This window comes from Protopterus annectens, chromosome 7.part0 (genome assembly GCF_019279795.1).
Source record: "Protopterus annectens isolate FY-2018-M chromosome 7.part0, PAN1.0, whole genome shotgun sequence".
NCBI lineage: Eukaryota > Metazoa > Chordata > Ceratodontiformes > Protopteridae > Protopterus > Protopterus annectens.
In genome coordinates this window covers 1,793,974,539-1,793,998,514 of record NC_056739.1, presented here as the reverse complement: position 1 = coordinate 1,793,998,514, position 23,976 = coordinate 1,793,974,539, and the positions used below count along the sequence as shown (strand labels likewise).

The following is a 23,976-nucleotide window of genomic DNA, read 5'->3' as shown; positions in this document are numbered from 1 at the left end:
CTCCACATACACAAATACTGTAGATATAGCCAACCTACTGGCTGACAGATTCAGCGAAAACTTCACCCCTCTGTCCCCCCATAAGTAAATCAGGACATCCCCAGTACCTGCCCTCTTCCCCTTATATCTAGGGAACAGGTCATCACTGCTCTCTCAAAGGCAAAAAATACACCCTCCATGGGACCCAATAACATCCCAGGCTGCATCCTACATGACCTCAGGCAGGAACTTGCAACATTATTAGGCACCCAAGTCAACCAAAGCCTGACTACAAGCTTTATCCCAGCTGAGTGGAGGACAGCTACTTTCATCCCTTTGCACAAAGGTGGAGCATCCACCGATCCAGGAAATTATAGACCCATCAGCCTAACTAGCCTGATCTGCAAGGCCATGGAATGGATTATCATGGACCTCATTAACAAGGACATTGGCAACCTCCAAACACTCGATCTCACACAGTTTGGCTTCGTCAAGGGGAGATCATGTCTGTTAAATTTGGTCAACTTCTTTGAGGCAGTCACCAAAGACATGGACCAGGGGAAGATGGTGCACACTGCCTACCTTGACACTATTCCCCTCTCAGCTATAATAGATAAACTCTCTCAACTAGGCATCAATCAATATGTTACCAGATGAGTAGCAAACTGGCTCACTGAAAGCCACCTCAAGCAGTAGACCCGTAACAAGCGGTGTACCCCAGGATTCGGTCTTGGGGCCTCTGTTATATGGGATATACTTTTCTAAGGTGCAGGCCAAAACCAATGGGCTATGGCTGACCAAGTTTGCAGATGACTGCAATCTGGGTGCTGTCATCAATTTGTCTAGTGATGTGGACATCCTCCAAGAGGGTCTCACTCAGACAAATGACTGGTGCCAGAAACATGGCCTCAGACTGAATACCAAAAAATGCATCATCATCCCCTCTGGGGAAAGTGACATCCCCACAAATGATCACATTAATAACAACGTCCTCAGCATGCAATCAGTTGTGAGGGATTTGGGCACCCAGGTTGATAGCAGCCTGACTTTTGACCACCATGTTGCTTCCATTGTACGGAAAGCCTTCTACATGGCCCACCTCATAAGTAAGGGTATCTCATCCATGGACAAGGAGGTCATAACATCCCTGTATTCTTCCCTTATAATGCCCATTATTGAGTACAATTCCACTTTTGGCATGTACCTCGCAAAGCACATGCAGCAGCTGGAGAGACCAGAGAGGTTCCCTACCAGGAGACTCCAGGACCTCAAACATCTACCATACACAGATAGGCTAAAAACCCTGTCCCTCTACTCAGTTTCATACAGACGCCTCAGAGGTGACCTCTGTCTGGTATACAAGGTGATCACAGACCCCCTCCTTGATGGGACTGCTGCATATCCGCAATTAAAGCTCCACTCGATTAACCCACACACATAGCCTCAACCTGGTCTGTGACATCAACAGGACTTGTTGGCTGAACAGATTTGTGTCCCAGAGACTCCCCCATCTGTGGAATAGACTCCCTGTCCATATCAAGCAGAGTACCTCTTTACCCCTTTTAAAGTACAGCCTGGATAACTGGATAGGAAACAGAAAATATATCCCTGGGATTCCACCTGTGTCCCTGCTGGACAGGGGCATTGTATGCTGACTTGTATAATCATGGGCTAAACCCTTGGCTAGGCTTATAAGGGCCTCAAGGCTGGTAGCCTAGTAACCTCCTATGAACCTGTGGGTTAAGGGCAAGATAGAATAGCAGCAGTGACAGAGAGTCACCTTGGAATATCCCCCTTTGAATTTTTATCCCTGGAATAATAATTTGTCCTTTATGCCACATAGTATAGGGCTGATATGCAGTAGAACATTGTATCATCCCACCTTGTGATTCATAAAGTGGTCATTGCCCCATTTTGTAGCCCCAGTACACTGTTCACTGAACAAGCATGCAAATGACTTCCCCCAGGATCACTTCACCCAGGATCACATGTGATTCAGAAGCACTATCCTAACTGTGCATGGGCTGGTCCCAGCTACATAAATTATGAAACCAGATCCAGGTATTAGCAGCTGGCCTGGTGCATCTGACTTCCTCACTGATTTGTTACTCAGCTTACTGAGCTGAGCAGTAATATCAGTGCAAAAACTAAAAACAAAAAATGGTTAAAGCACTTTATTTAATCCGCTTCTTTCCTGACAATGGTACACTTAGACTGGTTACCTTGTCACCTTTCTTTTTGGCAATGGCTCTTCATGCATTCCAGAACTCTCCTTTGTCACATAAATGTCTGCTCCTAGGACAGAACTCCAGATCTCATTGTTACCATTACAGCTATGACGAGCTTAAGTCGGGGAGGGAATTACCTTTGATTTAAGACAGATAAGTGCCTTCTGTCTTTACTTTTTTTCTTCAGAAAGCTACAATTAGGCTCTATAAATAAACATCTTAGAAAAGTTTTCTTGGTCTCTTGAATACTTTCATCTCCATTTTTCAGACCTTACTTTTCCTTCCTTCTTCCCCCTTTGTCCCTTGTCAGAAAATAAACAAACAAACAAAAATAAAAATAAACTTACGCTTTTCTTATCACTTTTTTAGTGGTTGTTTCTTACATTTCTTATCCTCTAGTTCTTGTAGGACTGTGGATTGTTGTCATTTTTGTTGTGGTTGTTGTTGTTGTTGTTGTGTTTTCTGAGCAAGTTTAGGCTGAGTTCGGAAGAAAACAAAGACAGGTTTTAAGAAGTGCAAATAATGGAAGCATGTGTGTGCTATTTGCCTTGATATGGAGCATTTGAGTAGTAAACCAGAAACTAGAAATCTGATGTCCTTTTCATCCATTCCTCAACATTTGGGTTTACTTTAGTCACTCAAAGTAGTGTAATAGTATTCTCAAAGTATGCTGCATTTTTTTTTTTATATAATAAACTGTGGAGGATAGGACATAGCAGAAAAGAGGTCAAGATCTAAAAAGAAAATCAAGTAAACAAAAAGCAAGCACTTGTCTTCAAAAATGCTTGCGCTATTGTGGCAAAGGAGATCTGAAGTTTTATGGGGCTTTGGAGAGGTTTATGGGTAAGGGGAGGGGCTTGAGTTATGGATCCAAAGTCTGAGAAGTGACCAAAGTCAGATCTGAGGTTGGATCTGAAACCTAAAGGTTTTAGAAGGATGAAGACAGACAATGCAGAAACATCATTATGGTGAGTACATAACTTTTGGTTACTTCACATTTATGTAATACAGGCTCATTGCCATTGTATGCTGCTATTAATTTATACAGTACATTATTCAAGAATACAAAAACTGTAAGTATTTCAGAGATTGTGCTACTGAGTGACTACTTACTATCCAATGAAGGACTTCTGAAGTCATCCACATATGTGCCATTTGACATGTAAAACTAATTTAAATATGAAATTGTGCTATTTCTCTTTTCTTAGATGTCTTATGTTTATTCTGAATTTAGTGTTCCCTCAGAAGACCCATCGGGACTTTCTGTCATCATGTCTCCTTCAGAGTTCAGTCGGATCAAGTCAGCTTCCTACTATCTGACAAAGAAAGAGAGGGAGTCATTTGAGCAGGCTTGGAAGGAGCAGAAAGAGGCAATCATGGTACGTTTAGTCAAATGCTTATTACATAGCCAAAGTAGTCATCCCTAGTTTGAATGGGAGATTAATATTTTGGTTCACAAAACAGGAGACACAGTTGGTTTGTACACCAGCTAAAATGGATGAATTACCCTTGTGACAGTATGGAACATATCATTGTATAATGTCAGTATAATCTCTAAGTCTATGATTCAGGCACTGTTGTGCTTCATAGTAAAATGCACATTGTAATTTATAGCCTCTTTATAATTTGTAGTTCTACAAATCATTAAAGGAGCCTACTGAATTAGTATTGTACAGACTGCTAAGAGGTGACCTGTGTCTGGCATACAAGACATCCTCTGACCCCATCAGCAAGTCATATGGCATCAGAAATACTTGGTGTAAGGATCTAAACCTCTTCTGCAACACCAACAGAATGGTTTGGAGGGATATGTAAATCTTGTAGAGGATACCACTTCTGTGAAACAGACTCCTCATCCACATAAAACAAAGTTCATCCCTGTCCATTTTCAAGTGCAACTTAGATCTGTGGCTGAGAAATAAAAAGTTTAACCCAGGACTGCCCCTGTACTACTAATGGACAGAGGCAACACCTAAATGATTTTGTCCCCTGCTTGGGTTCCCTCATATTATTTATTGTATGAGAACAGTTATTCTCAGTAGAGGTAGTATATAATTATTGACCATGGGATGGGTAAGACCTATCTAAAACCAAATGGAATAGGTTATTTTGAGCACAATAAAGGAATCTGGCTAGCCTAGTCCTTACCTATAAACCGATGAACCTATAAATGCTGTAATTGGCTTTTAAGCAATTTTGTTCTGTCCATCTTAGTAATATACTTCAGCTTGTTCATTAAAACATTGGTTCACTAATATCCAGGGCAAACAAGGTAAGTTATTGCTGTGTCTTTTATTCCTGCTTTTCCTTATGCATTCTAATATACATAATTACTTAACTATAATTAGTGAAGTTTGATTATGTTTCATTAGCGAGACATGATTTGCTGGTTTCATCACAAGAGTTAATGTGGTTGTGTTTTTGTGTACATCATAAACGGTTCAACACATAGAGTACCTGAAGGATATATAGTGTGCATCTGAAACCCACAAGGCCGAAATGTTTCAAAGCTGAACATGTCAACTTCTGCATTTACTTCCCACAGGAGGCATCAAACGACCGAAAGAACTTCATGAAGCAGCAGGAAATGAAGAGGAGGAAGAATGAGAAGTTGACAGAGTTGGAAGAGGAAGCACGCCAACGGGCTGAATATATTTTACAGCATGCCAATGCCATGAGGATGGAGCAGGAAGATGAGATTAAGCAACTAAATGAGGTAAGCATCACTGTATTATAACATTCAGCTTTTATAAGTACTATCTCAGTGCATATTCCTAAAAGAGATCCTAAAGCACTTGACTGAGCAATACATGACCCACAGAGGAAAAGGAAGAGGACACAAGACAAATGTCATTATACAGTATGGTTAAATATAGATATTATGACATATTACCTATGCCAACACACCGCTTCATTCCTCAGCATCATTTCCCTATTTGTGCTATGTATGTAAAGCTTTCCCACTTTATTTTGCCAACAATGTCACAACCCACTTTGGTACTGCTGTCTTCATTATCTTGTACAATTCTTATGCAGTTTATTTTTATGATGATATTATACACAAACTTGAAAAGAAACTATGCTGTAAGCCCTCCTTTCCTCATCATAATAGACAAGTCTCAGTAGGTTTCTCGGACTAACTCTAAACCATTTAATTTCCCTGTCACAGTAGTGTAAAACAAGTGAAATCCTTTTAATGCACCTTTGCCAGAGTGTACCTTTGCATTTTACCTAAGAAAGTGCAGCATGACACTAGACTCACCTCATACCATGACATATAAGGTACATGTAAAAAGGTGACTCTGCATTTTAACACACCATCCCTAGGAGTCCTGGTTCCATGCCATTTTCACTATATATCTTGAAATGTTTTTGTTTTTTCCTCTGTGATGGGCAGCTAAACTTTAACTGATAACATTTCAAGTTCATTATCCAACACTTCTTCCTAGGCCTTGTAAGTAAGTGTGAGTAGGTAACTACCACATGTGTTACCTGGTTTGTATGACACAAACTTAAGATTAGTCTCTTTAGTCTCAGCAGTTCTCAATGTAGTGGCTTCATAAAAATACTCTTATCTTAACAAAAAAAAAATATATACTCTTACATTCATCATTCCACTGTTGTAGTAGCTTACAGTATATCCTGCCAAAGACACAGCAACCAGCCAGCTTCCAAGAGTCCTGATCCCCTCCCACTCTGCCACTCTGGCTGATTTTATATGTTAGTACCATTTTGGAGGGAACTATATAATCAGCCAGAGTGACTAAAAATCTTCAGTAGTTTTTTTGCCACCTCATGCAGATGCATCTCTGAGACTTCTCTGGAACAGCAGTCATGCTAAAGCTTCCTTCTGGACAGATAAGTCACCTTTAGGGAACCCTTTCACAATTATTTGGATTTTTGCAGAGTATTTTTTATTTTTTAACTATTTTTGACAGAACTATGGAATGTCTCTTTAAGATTATGACTTTTTAGTACTATTGGTGGCCATTCCTTGAAGTACTGCTATTCTGTAGCAACTGCTTTCTAGGTTTGTCTCCCGAGGCTTCTGGAAATCAGAGACAAGTTTTTAATTTAAATTCTGAATTTGTGTTATTTTTTGTTAATTGGAAAGCATATCTAATTGGGCAGAAGTGTTTTATATATGTATGTGTATGTTCATGTAAACTTCATCTTAGTTTTTCTAATACAGTTTTATTTAACTGTTTACTTTGAGGGTGTTATTTTTTAGCATAATTATTGACTGCTGCTTTTTTACTTAATTTTACTGGGTGCATTTAAATTACTTGCTGTGTATGACGTCCCCATCCTGGGCCAGTAATCAAGGAGCCTGATTCCTCACTACTGACACTAGAGAGCGATGTGCACTTGGAATACAAAAGGATAGTCAGTATTTCCAGATGCAGACCTGTCTGCATCAAGAACAATTTCCCTTAAAAGCACCCAGGAACATGCTCAGTCCAGGACCTGGTTCCTCACTATATCTGTCCAAACCCTGAATAAGATTCCCCACTGGCACAGCTCATAGTTGAGTCCTTAGCTGTGGTTCCAAGCTAAGTCCTCCCACACCCTCTCTATGAAACCAGTGCTTTGTGTCCCTGCTCCAAGCAGCTGACACACACTCGTTGAGATTTGATTTGTACATATATACACACACACACACACACACACACACACACACACCTGGGAAAGGCTGGCGCAGGTTTACTAGCTATTCCCCCTTCTGCCCAGACTATAAGGTAGTTATCACTGCCACCAGAACCCCTTATCAGCTACTTTAAGTCCCTTAACAAAGGGTATCCAGTCTTACTGTGTAATGTTACTGTTAATACAAATGGTTTGACCAAGGGCAAGGCTATTAGGAGTGGCCTACACAGTGTCACCAAATAAATATGCAAGTACTCTCAGAACCTAAACATCTCTAGACAGATCAGCCACAATGAAATGTTTAAATATATTTAATAATAAAAGAACAAGACAATACTAAGTATATATTTACGGTGACATCAGAGTTCAAAATCACAGGAAATATTTAAAACAACATTGCAGGACAGTCTCAAATAAATGAAGAAAAAATCTAAAGCATGCTTCACTATATTCCTGACTAAATCTAAGTGAATTACTATACCCTAGTTAACTTACTTACAGAGTAAGGCAGATGTGGTGAATGGATGATCTAGCTGATGTTGTCAGGTCAAAGACAGAATACAGAATGCTGTCTCTCTACGAGACCTCTCAAATTAATATCTCAAATATTACTGCTGGGCTAGCTTGCAGAATGACATAATTTCTTGTCATCTGACTCCTAGTTTCCAGGCCCCAAAACAACCATTGATGGTAGTGGGTAGCATATAGCATCTACCTGTGAAAATACATAGACAAGGGTTTTTCCTCAGATTTATGATACATGCTGGAAGTCATAAAACAATAAAACACTTCCAAGACAGTACAGAAAGTTCCCTAGTTGTAGTAATTCTGTCTCCTTGCTGCCATGAAGTAATTTAATTTTGGCAATTTTTCTGAAATTTACTAGACTGAGGTTAACCTCCTGTATCCCAGTTTCCACCGTTACAATATATACATTTAGACAGTTACAATAGTGCATGTACATTTCTGTTCTTTTCCAGCATGGCACACCGTGGATCCATTTTTAAGCTCAGTACTGTATCAAATATCTTTTCAACACACGTCTGTACAAACCTAGTTTGATATATACATATTATACATTTCTAAAACATTTGTAACACAAGCATCTTACATGAAGCATGTTGGCATTCACAAATGACACACAACCATTTACAAAATTCCAGATACCTGTGTTAACAGCATCTCCCCCTTTGTCACACTTCTATATAAATCATGTTGATATTCATAAATGGCATATAATTATTAACAAAATTCCAGATAACTTTGCAGGTAGTATCTCCCTTTGCCACACTTATATGTAAATCATGTTGACATTCACAAATTACATATAATTATTTACAAAATTTCAGATAGCTGTGCTGACAGTATCACCCTTTGTCACAGTTACAATACCAATGAAGGTTCTGGTTATGATTTGAATGACCCTTTAGCATATCCCCCACTGAGACATTCAGAAAGGTTGCGGAACAGGCAGAATTATTTGAGAATGCAACCAGAGGGAGGGGGAGAAAGTTGAATTGATTATTCCCCAAATTAAGAATCTTACTATTAATGACAGTCATAGTATTCCATCCAATGTGTTATACATTTGCAGGATAACTTTAACATTTTTAATTACAGTGGTTTAGACCTAACCAATGATCATGTTTTTAAAATTCACAAGCAATTTTGGTTTTGAATCCATCAATTACTTGGATGTAAGTATTCAAAAGAATTTTGACACTAGGAATTTTACGTTAAAGATCTGCAGGAAAGAACATTTTTCTAATTCTTACTTACATTATTTGATTGGGCATCCACCACACCAAAAGAGAATTATTATTAAAGGGCAGCTAGTCATGCTGGAAAGGATGACATCTAAGTACAGTGACTTTATGGTGGAGGTGGATAGAATTAAAGAGTTTTTTATACAGCGTGGTTACACTGCCACCTTAGTATTTGAGGTGCTGCATGAGGTTCGTAATGGCTAGGGGGCTAAATATACTGCATTACTTGGGAGAAACAATGATAACAACATTGCCTCATGAGACTCAGTTAATGAAATCAATATAGCTGATTATAACTGGGCATTTTTAACAAAACCAATATAGCTAACTATAACTGGGTACTTTTTTTTAAATACAGCCAACATTCTAGGGTTATACAGGGAATTATTCTAAAATATTGGAATATTTTTTCAAATGCCAAACACTTTACACTGTTTGTCTAAAACCCCTTTGTTTAAATAGAAAAGGGGAGAAAACATTAAAAATATTTTGGAAAGACAAAAGAATAATAATCATAACATTGATAGAATTTCCAAACGAAGAGGAACATTTAGGTGTAGAATGTGCAAACAGTGCCCCTACATATCCCATTTAGAATCTCTAAATATACCTTCCTTGTGTAAAACACTTCAGGGGAGTCATCATTTTAATTGTTGGTTAAAAGGAGTAGTTTATTTAGCTTATTGTTCAGAATGCTTTTTTTCTATGTGGGGAAGACCAAAAGGGCCCTGAAAGCATGATTAAATGAGCATTATTATGATATTAAGAAGTAGCTTATGACTAATGCACTTTATAAGCACACATTGCGTTGTAATTGCAGCTCATTTCTGTTTTGAGTAACAAGTAGACAGTGGGAAATATGGGAATATAAAGAGCTGATCTGGCAATTAAGGTTAAATGCATGTACCCCCCCCGGGATTAAATGAAGAGGTCTCCTTAGTACCTGTATTAAAATTAAGGGTAGTGAAATTTTAGCGAGTTTCTCTGTTAATTCATGGTGAATGAATGGTTATGAAGTTTACAGATATTTTTGTATTTTCATTAGCATGTATTTCATGAATTACCATTATTTATGAAGATATGGATATTTTAAGTATTTATTGTTAATAATATTGATGTATATAATTATATGCATTTTTTAATCTTCCTTTTGAGGTTTATTGTTTGTTGTTGGTGGTAAGCTGTTAGCTTTTACAAAGTTTTTATACACTTACTTATGTGGACATTTGCTTAGTGTTATTTAAGTGAAAGAAAGTGATGTAATTTAATTTACCAAGCTGCTTAGTGCTTAGTTTTTAAAAGCTGGTAACTGCTTTACAGTTTCAGTTGTAATGAAGTCTCTTTTTGGGATGAAAGAGCTAAACTGATTTGAAATAAATTATTTCAAAACAGTATAAGAAACTTCTCTCTGGGGAAAATATTCAGTCCATATATCTCTAGTTAATCACTGTATATTAATCAGATCAGACAAAAGTAGTAGAAGTATCGAACTTAAACTCGCCTTAAGTAAAAAAATATATATAATTGTACAGCATTACTAAGTATTTGAAAGCAATCCAAGCAAGGCAGGCTGTCTGTTTCTAGTCAAAAATCCTTTATTAAGTACACAGACAAGTGATCCAAGTAAAACAAAAATAGAGTAATAGATTCCTCACAAGCTTTCTAAATATATATATAGGTTCATAGGTTGGTACTAGACTATCGGCCCTAGGGCCTATGCAAGCCTAGCCATAACAATTCCCTGGATATTTCTTCCCACAATATTTACTTCTCTGGGCCCCTGTCTAGCAGGGTAACTGACATGATCCCCGGAGTGAATTTCCTATCTCCCATCCAATCATCAAGGCTCCTTTTGAAGAGGGCCAATGAGGCACTCTGCTTGACATGTATGGGCAGTCTATTCCAGAGTATGGGGAGTCTCTGGGTCAGGAACCTATCCCTCCAGCATGTTTTGTTCATTGTGATGACAAGGTTTAGATCCCTGGAGCATGTGGCTCTGAGGGATTGGGATTTCTTTAACTGGAGCATGTCCAACAGCTCAGGGTTTGACATGGCCTTGTATGTTAAGCAGAGATCGCCTCTGAGTAGACGATATGCCACAGAGTATAGCTGGAGTTTATTTTTTAGACGGTCAGCATATGGCATCTGCTTTAGGCCTGTGATTCTTTCAGTTAGATATTTCTGTGGCCTTTCCAGCTGTTGCAGATGTCTTGTGAAGTACATACTAAACGGGGCATTATACTCTATAATGGGTCTAATGAGGGATGAGTACAGTGGGACAATGGCCTCCTTTTTTCTGGATGAAAAGCCCTTAGTGATGAGGTGTGCCACATAGAGGGATTTCCTGACTATTGTGGTGATGTGGTTATCGAAAGTGAGACCACTGTCCACCTGTGTCCCTAAGTCTCTCATCACACTTTCGATGTTTAGCATCCTGCCACCTATGTGGTAATTCATGGGGGTACATGTTTTTTTTTTCCAAAGAGGATAACTATACATTTCTTGGCATTAAGCTTGAGCCCATGGCTCTGGCACCAGGCATCTGTTTCTGTAAGGCCTTTTTGTAGAATATCCACATCATTTGGGGATTCATAATAATATATACTTTTTATCAGGCAAGGGAGTGGTTTATTGTGCTATAAAACAAAGTGTTATTGATACACGTGTTAAATTAACATCCCTTCCGCCATCAGTGTGACATTTGAGCTGGTCCTGTCATAATAATATAACCCTTATGTACTTTAAATAAAATTTATAATGCTGTGGTACTTCTTATTTAACCAGATTATTAAGTCTGTGATTTTATCCAAGCCAATATACTATATGGCTGGAAATATATCAACCTTAGTCCATTTGGCAATCACATAATATATATAAACATATACATATACACTTTGCATGTAAAAATCATATTCTATTTTCATAACCTATTGTTAACAAAGATCACCTTCGTCCTTCTAGACTTCTTCAGGTCTGTGTACAAGAACCCTAAAAACTATCTATAAAAATATATATAATTGTATAATTAGCATTGTTATTACACATCACTTTGAATAAAGTGGAAAAAAGAGAACCAGAAAAAGAAAAATAAGAAAAAAAATTTAAGTATGATGATGGAAACAAAATATATACTTAAATTTCAACTGATTTAAAATGGTATTTAAAACCAACTGATAAAATAAAGTAAAATAAAATTAGTCATGTAAACAATGTGGCAATTTTCTAAGTTCCAGTGCACTCTTAACTGAACAGCAGTAGTTTAGTCCAGGCATCCTAAAAGAGTTCAGCTTTAATTGCCACGAGTTCATGTTTCTCCAGAATATTCGGGATGTCTCCTTCAAGATCACCCATGTCTATGAGATCCAGGATCTGGAACTAAAAACCTATGTGTCTTTTATGAAGAGAAAGGTGTTTGGCTAGTGCATTTTTTTTACATCCAGAGCGGATTTCTGACAGATGACATGAAATCCTACGCTTGAGTTTATTTACAGTCCTGCCAGCATAGAATGCATCACATTCACTGCACTGTGCCCTTTAAATTACTTTTCTAGTGTTACAGTCACCCCTTGCACTGGTCTTAATGATTTTCTTTAAATAAGGCAATAAAACCTATCACCTTGCTGTATAAATATACAAAATGTACAATTAGTTTCACATCTTTTAGTGTTTCTCTCATATGGTCTAGGTTTAAATTCAACAAAACTTCTAATGTTCCCGGCCCTCCTATAAACAAAGGATGGGGCTTCACCTAAGGGGGTTTGCCTTACAAACACAAGATGCAGGGTTTGAATCTCACAAGGGATAATTGGCTAGGCTTAAAATGGCTCGCAAGGGCAGTTAGCTTAGTACTAATCTATGAAGATGTTAATCAGAAAAAGGTTTCCTGTGACAATGTCCCAGTTTTCTTCAATAACATTTTTGATACTGTGATAATCCAAAGTGTATGTCAGGATGCAGCTATTTTTGCATGTGTTATTCTCTATGGAATTTCTTAACATTCTCCTACTGGGGAAGTTGAGTGAAGGTGCTTCAGTCCTTTTTAGTTCTATAATGGGTTCCAGGATGTTTTTTAACATTTGACTTTCATAGCCTCTCACTAGAAAATCATTCTTTACATTGTTCAGGTTTCTCAAAAATTCTTCCATCTCTGTGGTAATTCTAGTTAATCTATAGCCTTGGGACTTCACTACATTATACTTTGCTTTTGTAGGATGTAGACTTTTACTGTGGAGTAATAAGTTAACCCTCATTGGTTTTCTGAATAGATCAGTAGTGATTCTGTTATTGTTGGTGTCCTTGGAAATCTGCATATCTAAGAAAGTAGTTGAAGTATTGCTATGGGAAGAGGTAAACTTCAGGAAGGGGGTTGTTTGATTGAGGTAACTGACAAAATCTCCAAGCTGCAAGGTGTCACCTTCCCACACAATAAAGATATCAATAACACGTAAATAGCATGTGATATGCTGCATGTAGTCTGTGTTGTTTAAAACAAAGTCCTCCTCCCACTTGCCCAGGGCTATGTTAGCTATGCTGGGAGCCATAGCAGCCCCCATTGCTATACCATAATAAATTATTTCAAATCACTGACTGTTATTAGTGCACCTTGGAGTTCTTGTCCGATTGCGGTCACTGAGAGACAATTTTGGTTATTAATGAAAGATAAGGATGTTCTTTCAGATTGTTCTGATGTGGACAGAAACAAGGTGATTTTACCTGAGGGTTTTGTAGCCAAGACTCTTGGTCTGTGAATAGTGAACCTGAAATGGTACAAATGGAGTTTTTTGCTCCTTTTTGGAAACAATTTCTAAGTTAAAGAATGTGTTTTCTTTGGAATAGGTGGATGTTCCCCCTAAAATGGACAGATACTATGATGTATTAGAGCAGGAAACCCCACATCCTTTTCCTCATATTTTTCCAACCTTGGGGGATGAAAGAATACAACGTTCTATATAGTATATACTGTCTTTTCAAACTACTGCTAGCATGATTATTAGCTTGAATAAAAGCTGCAATAATAATATGAAATATAAAGGGTTAATTTAGAAATAGAATAAAATGCTAAAAAATAAGTAGTAGTAAATGTGCTGGCATAACACAGTTAAGATTTTTGGCATCCATGTGAAGGAGTATGTTATCGAGAAACAAAGTCTGTAAAAATAACTACGTAGATGGCAGCTGCAAGGACATCCATGAAGTAAAGAAATGTAACATCAAGTTTCAGATAGTGCTGGAACACCACGTTTCAGATAATGCAAGACTGAGTTTCCATGGATCATCAAAGTACAAAGAACCAAGGACAAGGGAACAAAGGAAAACTGTTATACAGAGAAAGAACTGTATTACATCTGACTTTGAGAAAAATACCAGACCTTCTGGTATAAATGTAACTATGCATAAACAGACTTTGGGAATTTGTTATAGAGAGCTGACAGCATATGTGTTGCGTGTTTGTAGAACCAAAAGTCAAACGTAACAGAAATGTCGTACTAACTAAAGCAGTTTACTGAAGCAGTTTGCCTCCATGTATTTATTGTACTTAGTACACTTCAGTATCTAAAAGTAGCCATTCATACTAAAAGTTAATATACTGTGATGTGTATGCATGTAAATGCAACTAACAGCAAAATAAACAGAAAGAAGTGCATAGAATTCACAGAGTTCTTCAATGGCGAGCCACAGTTGATGGACCGCATGGTTTCTCCTTGTGACAACTACAGCTACTTTTTCATTTTATTCAGTTAGTACTTCCAGTTGCAAAGCAAATGTTTGCCTCCTTCTTCTGCACAGTATCCAGTAGCAGAACAGTGCATCTCTGCAAGTTTCACAGGTCCTGTACATTTGCACAGCTGAATCTGCCAGCTGTGTTGACCAACCTTTGGAAGAATCAATGAGGGACTTCCACGCTTTCTCGACGGAAGATTTGGCCACCTTCCACACAGAAACTGGTAATTCTTTTCTTTGTTTCTCACTCTACGGCATGGATGCTATTAATCAAAAAAGTGTCAAATGTAAAACTACCTTTCAGGTATATAGTAATGACAGTCCAGCACAGGTCTGGCTAGGTTTTAAAGATTGGTATAAACAAAACAAAAGTGCATGCAGTACCTTATTGAGAAATGTTGATGTCAATGCTTTATGTAAATGCATTATGTTTGACTGGTATTTTAAACAGCACAGTAAACATTTATGTCCTGTCACCACATGTAAAATGTTAATTTCAGAGTTACAATATCAGTCAAGTCAGTTATTTACAACATCTTCTGTACATCTTGCTAGACAAAAGTGGCATAAAACCACTGCACATTACAAAACAGATAAGAACAGAGACGAAGTTCATGGTGAGCTGACAAAAAGATTTAATACACTTCTAAGACACAGTCAGAGTGAGTTCAAAAAGTTCAGACAACATATGCAAACACTTTTTCAAAAGTGCATCATAAGAGCTTTAAAGTTAGCAAAACAGAATACTGGCAAATATATTCTGATTAGTAAACAGTTAAAGAAACAGCAGTTAACTGTGTTGATAAGAAATAATTTACAATGTACTATTCTACCTTTACAAAATGGTTAAGCGTAGACAGCAAAAACTTTTATTCAGTTACAGCAAGCCACTTAAATAGTAATTTTAAAACCATTTCATCTAACAAAACAGTTCTAGGGCATAGAAATCAAATGAGAGTAGTTAAACGCAGAAAAGACATGACGTCACAAGACTGACATGCATGCATTTTTTTTATCTAAAGTGCAGCAAAAGGCAAACCACAGCAAATGTAAATATATCTGTTTTAAGCATGTGTTAGTTAAGTCAATATCTCTTTTGTTTCTTACAATATTTTGTAATTGTATAATAGCATAAAAATAGCATAGACTCCAGCAAAAACAGTCTTCAAATGCATTATTATGCATACTTAGCAGTGGCAGCTGGTGACTTCAAATCAAAGAGGGGCTGCAGGAGACAGCTGAATGGGTGGGGTCAAGGGGAGGGGGTGTGGTCAACTAGAAAGGGGAGGAGCTATGCTCAAAACCACAAAAACTAACTTTAATTAAATATGCTGCCCTGGGTGGCAAACCATCATTATGAGAGTCCAATCAAGACAAAAATAAGTGTAGAAGAATAAAAATATTTCAATGCATTGGCTACAGGACAGCTTACTTAATATCTAGATGGAAACAAAAGGTTGTGAGGCATGAAAAAATAAATTACTTTTTAAATACATTACTGGAATGCCAGTCAAAATCAAGTATAAGAAAAACCAGAAGCACTCAACTCAAACCACTTCTCCTTGCTCTGCAGTTCTAATTATAATTTATATTCAGCTTTATTAAAGTACCAAGTAACATGCTAAAAGTAGAAATTTCTGTGATGCCCCCACTTGTAAAAATGTTTCTTATCCAAAAAAGACCTGCTGCCTGACAACTATCTACTTGTTTCATGGGGAAAACATGAAAGTAAAAAATGAAAAGCAAACAAGAAACAAGCTCAAGATACATTGCTTAAAGGATTACTGTACATGTTATGGACCACACATGATTGGCATTCTGTTTAGTTTACAGGTAAAGTCTGTAGAGATGACTGGAAGTCTCCAACAAGTGTAATGAGCTTTTTAAAATAATGGAATCCTGTCCTTTAATACCCAAGGCTTATACATTATCTAGTCAAGTATTCTCTGCATGGCAACAACAGAAAGGCTTTCAATGTTGGCAATTCTTTAACAGTATGCTTATTAAAGCTTACTTACATCTTACGATCTCAGACAAGCTTACCTTATGGTCATTAAAGCATTGCTACTTAAACACAGAGCAACAGGCACTTTGAGTAATAAGCATAAATCAACAGTACAAAAATATGACAGAAACCAGACCGTTCTGCAAAATCAAGGACAGATGAAAAGCCACTGTAGTACTTGTGTCTACCTTGGATGGGGGGGACACACTGCACATTTACACTGCATAACTACTCCTTGCCTTGCTTGGACACATCCAGAGTCACTACATGGTGGAGTGGGGTGCAACAAGTATGTCACAATTTGAAATGTCTCTGGCTGACTGTGATGGCCCTGACACATTTGTCATACCTCTCAACCTAAGAGCAAGAAATCTGGACAAAGCCATACACAGAAGTGGAACAAAGGCCCAAAAATAAAGACAATTTTTAAATATTGCTCTAATAAACTTAGAAAGATAATAGAATAGGTCTTGCATTAGTATGACTTTTCTGAAGGGTATAAAATCTGAAACTCAAATGTCTGTCATTATTTTCTAACTTCAGTCTTTAGTGATTTGTCACTAATTTGCCAAAAAAACACAATTTTATGAAAAATGGACCAAATGTGATGCAACAATATAAAATAGCCACACAATACAGCTGGGAACCTGTCAAAGAAGGGACACTTTAATATTAGTACTGCTAACATGAGCAGCTGACAAAATAAAAGAATCTACATGCATTTCAAGTAATCTATAACTTTGATTACTACAGTTATTTCTTAATTGTAAACCCTCCATGTTTTCTACCAAAATTGCTATTTTGCGGAAGGATTATTAGGGGGAAGAGCAACATTTTGAGACAAAATCGGGGACAGTTGAGAGGTTGGCTATGCCTAATTCTGTAAAGCAATTTATTTGCATGTACCTCTCAACCTGTTAATGCAGTAAATCTGAACAAGGCCAAATATATTGGGGGAACATATATACAGTACTAAAAATTGCTCTTGTATAAATTGAGACAGTTGATAGAACAACAGTTCTTACTTTAGCATGCATTTTTCTGAAGGTTATGAAGTCTGAAACTCAGTGTATCATTATTTAGTGACTTAATTTCTAAATGATTTGCCAGAAAACTACAAATTTTATGAAGAACAAACCAAAAATAAGAAGCAAAAATCTATTCATTCTTTGAAAATCTGGACAGTGGGGAGGTATAGTTCAGCTGGGCCTGTCTGAGTTTGCTGCCCTTCCCCCCTGACAAAATCATGGTTGAATGGAGCCTCTGCAGCCATTCCAATGAACCATTACTTGGCTATTTCACTCCATTTACCATAAACACTAATGTGCATACTGCTTTACTTCAATGATAAGTTGGACTTCATTTGAAAGTTTTATTTTGTATTTTACAGCACAAACACTGTCATCTACTAAACAAAGCAATGCAGTCTCACAATGAAAAACAGACTTAGCATTAAAACTTCTCTGCCCTTGAAACTTACATTCATTGAAACAGCACTGAAACCCACATTCAAAGAGAATACATTTTGCCAGTGGCAGATAAAGATTAATTTTGGGCTGTTTTCAAATCATAGGCCCCTTGCATATGAAACATACATGTGCTCTTTGATACACCTTCCTCACTGTACTAAATTATATTCCTTATACAATATATTACAGTTGTTAGAGGGTGTTTTAAATTTGTTTTGAACATTTTTCCAGTAAGCAATGAAACAAAACGCATGCACCCATAATGGCAAAACTGCCCAGTTCAGAACATTTATCATAAAACTCTACTCAGACTTCCACAGTCCACCATTATTAGTAAATATGCACAATTCTACAGTCCACCATTATCAGTAAATATGCACATTTCTACAGTCCATTATCAGTAAATATGCACAATTCTACAGTTCACCATTATCAGTAAATATGCACAATTCTACAGTCCATTATCAGTAAATATGCACTATCTCTGAAGAAGTAAAAGTCATCTAAATAGTTCCACATTAAAGGAATCTGTAACTAATGAAGAGGTTGCTGCTAGCAAACACCTTTATATTTCATGGTTTCATCGAAAAATAAAGTGTCTGTTGCCCCTCAGGAATAAATTACCTATATTACATTAAAAAAATGATAAGCTAGTAATATTGCAAGAGGAAATGGATGGCAAACTGATAACGGACTCATAGTTAGTATCTTCACCAAGGAGAACATTCTCAGTACGGCAGCATCTACCCCTTGTGGGAGTAGAACCCACAGCCTTCTGCATCAAAAGCAAGTACACAACCTGTTGTGCTATTAACAAGGCAAACCAACTTCACTTAAGCAACACTAAACTTCTGTTCCCCTGCAGCTCTCAGCTCCTTGTAAAATCTACTCAATACTCAACTTCGCAGCACAAGAAAACTGGAAAAAGCCAAAATGTATTGGGGGGGGGTCAAAAGCCCAAAAACCAGGGACACAAACATTGCTTGTATAATCTTGGAAAGTTGCTAGAACCATACATTTTAATGCCAAGGTCCCTGTGCAAAACAGTCAGAGCAACATACCACTATGCCAAATCAGCTGCTTTGTAAAAGAGGAAGACTGAAACTTAAATGGTTATCATTTAGTGAATTCAGTTCTCACCATAGCTGTCAACCTCTTAGTATAAAACACCTGGACAAACCCAGTAATGAGGGAATACAGCCCTCAGACATATTCAGTGAATTCAGTTCTTGCCATAGCTGTCAACCTTAGCACAAAAAACCTGGACGAAGCCAATAATGGGGGAATACAGTCCCAAAAATAGGGACAAATTTCAAATATTCATCTTATAAACTTAGAAAATTGCTAGAATAAAAGGTTGTGTTACGGTTGTGTTACTATGTATTTTCTGGAGAACATGAAGTCTGAAATTCAAATGCCTGTCAATTTTACTGCTGACAGAACAAAAACAATTTTCAGCAGAGACCCAGGGAGAAATACTGCAGACACGTCTTTGTAAAATGATAGGGCACCAGAGCAAATCCACACAAACACAGGGAGGAGATGCAGACTCCATACAGAAGGCACCCCAGCCAAGAATCAAACCAGAAAACCTATAGCTGTGAGGCAACAATACTACCACTGCACCATCAAATATGCAAGGAATTAAACATTCAGAAACCTGAAGTCTGAAATTCAAATGCCTGTCAATTTTATTTAACATTTGTTAATCAGGACAGCCTGACTTGGAACAAAAAATAATTCAGCAGAGGCCCAGGAAGAAATAATGCAGACATGTCTTTGTAACATGGGAGGACACAAAAGCAAACCCACACAAACACAGGGAGAAGATACAGACCCCACAAAGAAGGCACCCCAGCCAAGACGCAAACCTGAGAACCTGCAGCTGTGAGGCAACAATGCTACCACTTCACCATCAAATATCAAGCATTGCAACATTTACAAACCACAGATATTATGAGGAACAGATCAGATCAAATATGAGGCAAAAATCTGCAATTTTTTTTTTTACAAATGGTGGTGGGTAGGAATTCAGGTCTTTAACACCTGCATACAAGGTACAGGGTTCAAGCCTGAGGTATTCCCTACCCCCACACACACACACACACACACACACACCTGTAGTAGCAAACCACAAAAACTAAATATACTGCACTGGGTGCCAAACCATCATTATGAGAGTCCAATCAAGACAAAATGAAGTGTGGAAGAATAAAAATATTTCAATGCACTGGCTGCATGACAGCTTAATATCTAGATGGAAACAAAAAAGGTTGTGAGGCATGAAAAAATAAATTACTTTTTTAAAATACATTAATGGAATGCCAGTCAAAATCAAGTATAAGAAAAACAAGCAGCACTCAACTCAAACCACTTCTTGCACTGCAGTTCTAATTATAATTTATATTCAGCTTTATTAAAGTAACAAGTAACATGCTGAAAGTAGAAATCTCTGATGCCCCCACTTGTAAAAATGTTCCTTATCCAAAAAAAGACCTGCTGCCTGACATCTACCTGTTTCATGGGGAAAACATGATCAAAGTAAAAAATGAAAAGCAAACAAGAAATAAGCTCAAGATACATTGCTTAAAAGGATTACTCTACAGGTTATGGACCATGCGATTGGCATTCGGTTTACGGGTAAAGCCTGCAGAGATGACTGGAAGTCTCCAAGTGGAATGAGACTCTTAAAATAATGTAATTCTGTCCTTTATTACAAATACTGGCATATGCATTTCAATACCCAAGGCTTATACATTATCTAGTTAAGTATTCTCTATATGGCAACAGAAAGGCTTTCAATGTTGGCAATTCTTTAACAGTATGCTTATTAAAGCTTACTTGCATCTTGCAATCTCAGCCAAGCTTACCTGATGGTCATTAAAGTATTGCTACTTAAACACAGAGCAACAGGCACTTTGAGTAATAAGCATAAATCAACAGTACAAAAAATATGACAGAAACCAGACCATTCTGTAAAAATCAAGGACAGATGAAAAGCCACTCTAGTACTTGTGTCTACCTTGGATGGGTGGGATTCTCTGCACATTTACACTGCATAACTACTCCTTGCCTTGCTTCGACACATCCAGAGTCACTACATGGGGGAGTGGGGTGTAACAAGTATGTCACAGTTTGAAATGTCTCTGGCTGACTTGTGATGGCCCTGACACATTTGTCATACCTCACAACCTCAGAGCAAGAAATCTGGACAAAGCCAAAGAAATGGGACAAAGGCCCAAAAATAAGGACAATTTTTAAAATATTGCTCTTATAAACTTAGAAAGCTAACAGAGGTCTTGCATTAGTATGAATTTCCTGAATGGTATGAAATCTGAAACTCACATGTCTGTCATTATTTTCTAACTTCAGTCTTTAATTATTTGTCACTAATTTGCCAAAAAAACATAATTTTATGAAAAATGGACCAAAAATATGATGTAAAAATGTAAAATAGCAACACAATACAGCTGAGAACCTGTCAAAGAAGGGACACTTTAATATTAGTACTGCTAACTTGAGCAGCTGACAAAATAAAATAATCTACATGCATTTCTGAAATAAAAGTAATCTGATTATTACAGTTATTTCTTAATTATAAACCCTCCATATTTTCTTCCAAAATTGCTATTTTGCGGAGGGATCATTAGGGGAAGAGTAACATTTTGAGCCAAAATCAGGGACAGTTCAGAGGTTTGGCTATGCCTAATTCTATAAAGCAATTTATTTGCATGTACCTCTCAACGTGTTAATGCAATAAATCTGGACAAGGCCAAATATATTGGGGGAACATATAAACAGTACTAAAAATTGCTCTTGTATAAACTGGGACATAAATCTGGACAAGGCCAAATATATTGGGGGAACATATAAACAGTACTAAAATTGCTCTTGTATAAACTGGGACAGTTGATAGAACAGGTCTTACTTTAGCATGCATTTTTCTGAAGGTTATAAAATCTGAAACTAGTGTATCATTATTTAGTGACTTAATTCCTAAATGATTTGCCAGAAAACCACAAATTTTATGAGGAACAAACCAAAAATAAGAAGCAAAAAATCTATTCATTCTTTGAAAATCTGGACAGTTGGGAGGTATAGTTCAGCTGGGGCTGTCTAAGTTTGCCGCCCTTCCCCCTCACAAAACCATGGTCAAATGGAGCCTCCCCCTGCAGCCATTCCAATGATCCATTACTTTGCTATTTCACTCCATTTACCATAAACACTAATGTGCATACTGATTTACTTCTATGGTGATTTGAACTTCATTTGAAAGTTTTATTTTGCATTTTACAGCACAAACACTAAGACATCTGCTAAACAAACTTGGCATTAAAACTTCTCTGCCCTTGAAACTCACATTCATTGAAACAACATTAAAACCCACATTCAAAGAAAATACATTTTACCCGTGGCAGATAGAAATTAATTCTGGGCTGTTTTCATATCATAGGCCCCTTGCATATGAAACATACATGTGCTCTTTGATACACCTTCCTATTGCTTTGAACATTTTTCCAGTAAGCAATGAAACAAAACTGCCCAATTCAGAACATTTCCATCATAAAAGTCTACTCAAACTTCTACAGTCCACTATTATCAGTAAATATGAACTATTCTACAGTCTACCATTATCAATAAATATGCACAATCTCTGAAGTAGTAAAAAAGTCATCTAAATAATTCCACGTTAAATAAATCTGTAATGAAGAGGTTGCTGCTAGCAATCACCTTTATATTTCATGGTTTCATCGAAAAATAAAGTGCCTGATGCCCCTGAGGAATAAATTGCCTAAATTACATTAAAAATAAGCTAGTAATATTGCAATAGGAAATGGATGGCAAACTGATAACAGGCTCATAGTTAGTATCTTAACTTTCAGTACGGCAGCATTCACCCCTTATGGGAGTAGAACCAACAACCTTCTGCATCAAAAGCAAGTACACAACCTGTTGTGCTATTAGCAATGTGAGCTGACTTAGCATAATCAGCACTAAACATCTCTTCCCCTGCAGCTCTCAGCTCCTTGTAAAATCTACTCAATACTCAACTGCATCTCAACTTCGCAGCACAAGAAGTCTGGAAAAGCCAAATTTATTGGGGTGGGTCAAAAGGGCAAAAACCAGGGACACATTAAACATTGCTTGTATAATCTTGGAAAGCTGCTAGAATAAAATGCTGTGTTACCACCATACATTTTACTGCCAAGGTCCCTGTGCAAAAGAGTCAGAACAACATACCACTATGCCAAATCACCTGCTTTGTGAAAGAAAAATGCTGTGTTACCACCATACATTTTACTGCCAAGGTCCCTGTGCAAAACGGTCAAGAGCAACATACCACTACGCCAAATCAGCTGCTTTGTGAAAGAGAGGAAGACTGAAACTTAAATTGCTATCATTTAATGAATTCAGTTCTCACCATAGCTGTCAACCTCTTAGCACAAAACACCTGGACAAACCCAGTAATGAGGGAATACAGCCCTCAAACATATTCAGTGAATTCAGTTCTTGCCATAGCTGTCAACCTTAGCACAAAAAACCTGGACAAAGCCACTAACAGGGTATTACAGTCCCAAAAATAAGGACAAATTTCAAATAGCCATCTTATAAACTTAAAAAATTGCTATAATAAAAGGTTGTGTTACTATATATTTATTGCTAGAATAAAAAGTGGTTTTACTATGTATTTTCTGAAGAATATGAAGTCTGAAATTCAAATGCCTGTCAATTTTACTTCTGACGGAACAAAAACAATTTTCAGCAGAGGCCCAGGGAGAAATACTATAGACACGTCTTTGTAAAATGGCAGGACACCAGAGCAAATCCACACAAACACAGGGATAAGATGCAGACTCCACACAGAAGGCACCCCAGCCAAGAATCAAACCAGAAAACCTATAGCTGTGAGGCAACAATACTGCCACTGCACCATCAAATATGTAAGGAAGTAAACATTCAGAAACCTGAAGTCTGAAATTCAAATGCCTGCCAATTTTATTTAACATTTGTTAAGCAGGACAGTCTGACTTGGAACAAAATAAACAATTCTCAGCAGAGGCCCAGGAAGAAATAATGCAGACATGTCTTTGTAACATGGGAGGACACAAAAGCAAACCCACACAAACACAGGGAGAAGATACAGACCCCCCCACAAAGAA

The 23,976-nt window shown here is 37.4% G+C and overlaps 1 protein-coding gene across 2 annotated transcripts in view; it reads left to right on the top strand.

Moving 5' to 3' along the window:
• The window catches only part of CFAP45 (cilia and flagella associated protein 45), a 613,456-nt gene that overhangs the window by 178,576 nt on the left and 410,904 nt on the right, over positions 1-23,976 (top strand). For both annotated transcript variants that reach the window (XM_044078323.1, XM_044078324.1), the window contains exons 4-5: positions 3,442-3,586; positions 4,753-4,923. In XM_044078323.1, the coding sequence (XP_043934258.1) occupies positions 3,442-3,586; positions 4,753-4,923 (316 nt within the window). The remainder of the gene's footprint in view (positions 1-3,441; positions 3,587-4,752; positions 4,924-23,976) is intronic.